The sequence below is a fragment of the Diplotaxodon limnothrissa genome, linkage group LG12 (assembly GCF_057381915.1).
Source record: "Diplotaxodon limnothrissa isolate DT_005_m linkage group LG12, D_limnothrissa_male_GT1.1, whole genome shotgun sequence".
Lineage (NCBI taxonomy): Eukaryota > Metazoa > Chordata > Actinopteri > Cichliformes > Cichlidae > Diplotaxodon > Diplotaxodon limnothrissa.
The window spans coordinates 5,103,299-5,109,623 of NC_140607.1; the positions used below are offsets into that span (position 1 = coordinate 5,103,299).

The 6,325-nt window shown below is 44.4% G+C and overlaps 1 protein-coding gene across 1 annotated transcript; it reads left to right on the top strand.

Annotated features, from left to right (window-relative positions):
- The first annotated feature begins 4,446 nt into the window (after window positions 1–4,446).
- LOC146620738 (ribosomal biogenesis protein LAS1L-like) lies at window positions 4,447–6,057 on the top strand. Its single transcript, XM_085367833.1, has one exon. It carries the CDS (start codon window positions 4,447–4,449, stop codon window positions 6,055–6,057), a length of 1,611 nt encoding a protein of 536 aa, XP_085223959.1.
- The last annotated feature ends 268 nt before the right edge of the window (window positions 6,058–6,325 follow it).

The following is a 6,325-nucleotide window of genomic DNA, read 5'->3' on the forward strand; positions in this document are numbered from 1 at the left end:
CAACTCAATAGTTCTTCCCCACCTGCCTCAGGTCGCCTCCAACCTTTTTAAAAAAAACAAGCGCATCCATGCTCACAGGTGTACACATGGGTGATCACACCCACAAACTACACCCTTTTTGGCTCCTACCTCAAAGCACACTGTGTTCTGTTGATCTTATGTGCTGCACAATAATGTTTAATATTTAGTATTTACTGTCATATTCCCATATATCATTGTGATGCTGTTTATTCTATTACTCTTGTTCTCTTCTGCTTGTTTTCTTTTTTCTTTCTCAGCAGGTGATCCAGGTGATCGATATATGCATTTTTTATTTCTTTTTTTTTTCTGCTCATTCTATTGGTTTTTGTTTTTTGCCCTTCTCCCCCGTCCCTCTTCTCAGCTGTTTCTCTTTCCCTCTTTCTTTCTCCCCTTCTTTCCCCCAGTCAAGTCTGTCCCGTATTCAGCAAGTGAAAATAAAATAAACAATAAAAGGTGAATCAAATGGACCATTACGGCAAGGCTGGGATGGTCAATTTGGTAAAGTAAATCCGTTGGGCATCTTTCTTTGCCTTTAGACAACAATTCTGATGGCAAAAGAGCCAAACGGGACAGGCAAAAAAAAAAGAAAAAAAGAAAAAAAGAAGTGGCTTTAGATCTGACTCTTACAGACAGGCATGCATGTCTCAGGGTGATTACACACTAACACATTGTGATTAATCACACACATTTGTATACATTTTATTAACAAGATTAAAAAAAAAACACTATACAAAATGTGTTTTTGTGACAGGCCGCTAGTAACAAAGTGCTTAAAGATTTCAAATTGGTTCTTTCCCAAGTTTTCTGTTATGTGTACACATATTCCTTGAATTAGGTGCTTTTTAATTCTCCAATAATGGTCAGTGCAAAGTGTTTACACAAACAAACAAACAAACAAACAAACAAACAAACAAACAAACAAACAAACAAACAAACAAACAAACAAGTGTTTACACAAACAAACAAACAAACAACATTACTCAGAAAATGGTCAGGTACAAGAACTGGATTAAAAAGGATTGGAAAAAACAGATAATGTCCAATGAAATACTTCAGCGTGTGGCTCATGACTTTTGCACAGTACTGTAAATGTTATTAATAATGAAAGATATAAAGATGTAGCTTTCCCATTTTTAAAAAATTCCCATACACATTATTCTTTTCTTCTAGTGAAGGTGCCTCCTCCTTCAGACCTTAGGATAACTAATTTCTCAGACAGTGACATCACGGTGCGCTGGGAAGCTGCAGATGATGATGATGTTTCTTACCTCATTAAGTGGATCTCCCTAAGTGGAGGCGACCTGAGGCAGGTGGGGAAGAACTATTGAGTTGTTGGAGTACATATTATGAAATAAAAAATACAATATCTCAATAAACTGTTGTCCTGTGTCTTAAGGAGTATCAGATATCACTGTCTGCACTCTATGGAGATGGAGCTCAGAGTGAAGCTGTGGCCGTACGCTATAGCACCTGTGAGTCACACATTTTAACTATATCAGCTGCTGGTGGGAGCAGGCTCTCATGGATCTTTCTGGATATTTGCAGCGGGGACATGCTGGGGTCATTTTGGAGCAGGTTAATTTGTGTGCGCCACGTGTCATAATCAGTTTTGTTGTTAGGTCTGGGAACCTTACCGGAGAAGGTACGGAGTCTAACCTGGGACTGGATGTGTTTGACATCTTGCCTTCGTATGATATGCTCTACCACGACCTTCTGAATGTCAGGTGGATTCAAATCACTTACTGAAAGGGACGCACAGGCTTAAGCAGACAAAGAAGGAAATCGGGTAAACCTGAGGACAAATCTAAGAGAACAGAAAAAGGAAAGGAAACTTAGCTTAGAACCATGCAGCGCTACAGGAGACGGCAGCACTGCAGAGGTGAGGACCGGCACCTGTTTGAAAGAGACAAATGCACACAAACACACACAACAACGAACGAGAAACAAACACAGAGAGAGGAAAAAGTGGTTATACAGAACTTGAGGACATTACCTACATGTAACTATCTAAATAATTATAAGTTTGTTGTGTTTTCTTTAACAATGTCAGAAGGAGAGAGGCACTGAGGCACATATGTTTTGGGCAAAAACATTTTTTAATATTAAAATACGAACATTTGTAGCAAACAATTGACAAATTAGCCATTCCAATGCAAAACTTTCTCTGCCTGTTAAAAAAAGAAGATAATCTTCTCACAAACTGGTGTTTGATTTTGAAACAGGAAAAAAGTGGAGAAACAACTGAAAAGACTAATATTTGAATAAAACCTGAAAGCAAGTAAATACTTTCTATGCTGCCTTATGGTAAACTTTGGTAATATTGATAAAGAACAACACTGGCTGATGATGAAATACATTCAGCTGGCATGGTGACACTGCCAGTATAACCTGCAGGGCTGGACTGGGACAGAAAATCGGGCATTTTGACTACAGACCGACCCACCAGGTATTAAAGCCATAAAGCCTTTGAATGAAAACAAACCCTGTTGTGACAGTGATGTACAGTCTTTTTGGTATATGTATGATTTCTATACATTTTACGTCAGATAAAAACTTTGGTTGTAAGATTTAGATAATTATTTAATAAAAGCTAGATATTTTAAATGAGAATAGGAAAGAAAAGTATTTCTTTGTGCCCCCTTTCCCTGTTAATGCCCTACCTGGCCCCCTGGCAAAACTTTGCTAGACCCGCCCCTGCACAGTTACCAGCTGTCAGCTACATAAAAAAGGATCCTGGTGGGTGGTCTTCACGTTTCCCTCTCACCAGATATCCAAACCGACATCATGACCAGCAGCTTTACAGCTGTGGCTCCAGCAAACATCAGCTGATACTAGAAATTAATATTAAATAAATTCTAACAACAGCCGATCAAGCTTAAACGTGCTGCTGTTGTTTAGTGCGACATCTGCTGGTTTCGTCTTTCTGGCGCAAAGTGGGCGATAAACAAACAAGAGAGAAAAGCCGATCAGCTGATCATCGATCAGTTTCATGATTGAAGTAGCAACAGGAGAGGGAGGATGAGAGAAGAGGCAGCTGTGCAGCGTAAAGACAGAATAAATCCAGCTTTGTGTCTTTTTCCATTCTAGCTGAAGTTCGGGACAAACTGCGTCTCTTCTCAGCTCAATACGAAACGTGTAATATTTTCTCTGATTGAGGGACCATTCCATTTTTTTAAGGAGCCGTTGGCAACTCTACTAACTAACCTTATGAATAAAATAAAGTTCACTATCAGTAACATCATAGCAACCGAACAGCTGTATAAAAACTCCAAGCTGGCTAGAATGCAGTATGAGTTATTGCAACTGACAGTAAAAAGTCAGCACAACGAAAATAAACTCCACCTAAACTTAGTTCATATCTGACCCAGATAGACTGCAGGTCATAACTTCTTACCTGAAGTTCAGTTCACCTGACACTCGGACTGGCGGCTGCCTCGGGGCTCTCCTCCTGCCTCCCCTTCCCTCATCCACCTGCTGCCTCTGTGGAAGCCCCGCCATAGCCACCACCAAACAACGGAGTTATTTCTACACATCGACCTGCATCTGGCCAATCCACCACCTCTCATTGTTCATGCCCTTACAAAAATAAATAAAAAATAAGTCAAATAAGCCCGATGGCCAGTCCAGCTATGTTAACCTGCAACCAAATCTGCAGCTCCATACAGCAATGTTACGACTTAGATTACATCTTATAACTCATAACTCTTATGTTAGCTGCCCTCTGTAGCATACTGTCTGAAATATTCCACGGCTGCAATAATTCTTTAAGTGTTATTTTTTCCTTGGTATTCTAATTTCGCCGAAGTTTACTAAACTCAACAAACTTAATATTACTTACCGGGACATTTATTCTGTCCTCATTTTCTTTCACCGAAAAATTGTTTCCTGCAGTGACGTCTTTCGTGCTTGGCTCTCCTACCTTTGCTAACGTGATGCACATAGCGCAGAAGCCGATGCTGCATTCACTTACACTCGGATATCTGAGCGTCACCGTGAAAACATAATCGGACATTTGATATTTGATTGAATTTTATTGTTTTGCCTTTGGGGTGGCACCTGGGGTGGCCAGTCTGGTTGGGGGGGTGGCCTGTGCCCCCCCAGGCCACCCCGCTGGACACGCCATTGACCATAGCCAAAGAAAGCTCGTTTATGACCAGCATCATGTAAATAAGCGCTCTGTAGAACCATCGCTCCATCCTCCAATCCAGCAGGTGGCGTCAGCGTGCCCGCAGGGTGAACGTCAGCCACAAACGAAGCCGAAGAAAACGTTAGCGTCATTTCCTGGTTGCTGTGCGACAAGCAACTGTAAAACTCGAAGCTCTGAACGCGGTCCTCTGTCATATAAATCTGCGAGTGGTCTCTGCGTGAGGCGAGCGGCTTTTCCCGGTGAGTGAGAGATTGAGCGTGAGGTCCGGAGCGCGCACAATGAATAAAAAGGGCTCTGAGAAAACACGCCATGTGGTAGCCTGGCTTAACAAAGCGGAGTGGGATCAGGTTCGGGACTACCTTTACTCGATGGACTCCTCTCTGCAGAGGTTTGCGTTAGAGAGGATATCGGCTTGGAGGGCCAGGTACGCTAATAGTTTTCCCGTGGCCGTGGACTGCACAGCAGACCTCGTGCGCTGCCAGGTGCGGGACCGGTCCGGACAGCTTACCGGAGATGACTTGACCCTGATGTACGGGACGGCCCTGGTAAGATTTGTTAATCTTATCACGGATCGCCAGCAGGGGAGAAAGGCCCGGCCGCTGAGGCAACTGGCTGGAAACTTGAACATCCCCGAGTGGGTGGTGGATCTGAGGCACGAAATCATGCATGGGACTCTTCCTTCTTTGAAATGGTGCCGAAAGGGATGTAAGGTGGCCCTGGAGTGGCTCCAGCAGGAGTTTTGGTCCAGACAGCTGGGAGGAGGCCCCGATGAGCAGCTCGTTGCCAGGCAGAAAGAAGTGGATGCCTGCAGAAACGCTCGGGAGCTGCTGATCTCTTTTCAGAAGGACCAGTACCAAGCTTTTGATGATGGGTCTCCTGAAGACAAGGGGAAGAGCTTGTGGCAGGCCCCCTTAGCAGACATGAGTTCGTTGCTGGGTGAGATCAAGCAGTTTGCACTGGGGTCCAGGGAGCTGTTGATTGATGTGCTGCTGGAAGACGGTTTTCTTGTTCCTACCATGGAGCAGCTGGAAGCATTAGGCTGTGCAACATCTGACAGTGCCAGTCCCACTGAGCCCAGAGTCCCACAAACCTTCCTGCGCTTTTGGCTGCCCCTGCTAAAGATGCTTAACTCTTCGTCTTTCATTCACCTCTTCCTGGAGAAGCTCTTTGTGGAACTGAAGCTGCTCAGCAAAGAGCCCAACGGTCACAGGTGTTTCTATATTTCTGCATGGATTTCAGAAGTCTTCCTCTGCAACAACAACAAAATTGAATATCATTTTGAGACAAGGTTGCAGAAGAAAGCCAGAATGAAGGACAGGATTTTCATCGACCGCATCAAGCTGAGGTGGCAGCAGCTTCTCTCTGCATGTCTGGATGCCCCCTGCATCAGCACACCTCACCTGATCCAGCTAGTCCTGGATGACATGGAGCATCCCCCCCCTCAGGAAACCAGAGAGAAGCTGTTCCAGCTCTGCTCCATCTACACACAGACAGAGCGCTCAGAGGCCAGCACATCTCTGCAGCAGCAGCAGCCCATATATACTGTGAGTATGCTGCTGGACCAGATGCAACACTCCTCACCGATGGACTCGGAGAGAAGTGAGGAGCGCAAATGGGCAGACGTGCAGGCTGAAAGAGCACTTGCCCTCAGAGGTTCTCCGTGGCAGGTGTGCACTGATAATGTCACATGGAAGAACTATACCCTTGGTAAAGTTCCTGGACAGTCGGACGACCCGTCGGGCCTCATGGTGGACAATTATTCGATAATGACTGTGTTTGACCAGCCAGTGGAGCTGGAGAGCAGCGCGACACGTAGCAGCATCCCCGGGGCCTCGGCTCCAGCCCCGCCAGCTGAGGGCCTCCTCTGGAGCAACAGCGAGCTCAACTAACTGAAATGTGGACTGAAGCTTTTTTAAGTTACTTGTGTTGTTTTTGTTACTTGTGTTATTTTTTGTTTTATGTTAAGCACAAGATTGTTGTTGTTGTTGTCATTCCAGCCTCCGCTGACTCTTGTTGTGCTAGAAGCAGTTTTGAAGCAAAAATACAATATTCAGAAGACAAAATGTTGTGGAATTTTAACCATGAGCACAGTGCAGGTTCAGCAGTTGTGATTGTTTCTGTCCAGTCGAGCTCGTTAACTAAACATGTTGGCAGAAG

Bases quoted from the DNA above. Each gene is read 5' to 3' on its own strand.
- LOC146620738 (XM_085367833.1), top strand. From the start codon at position 4,447: ATGAATAAAAAGGGCTCTGAGAAAACACGCCATGTGGTAGCCTGGCTT.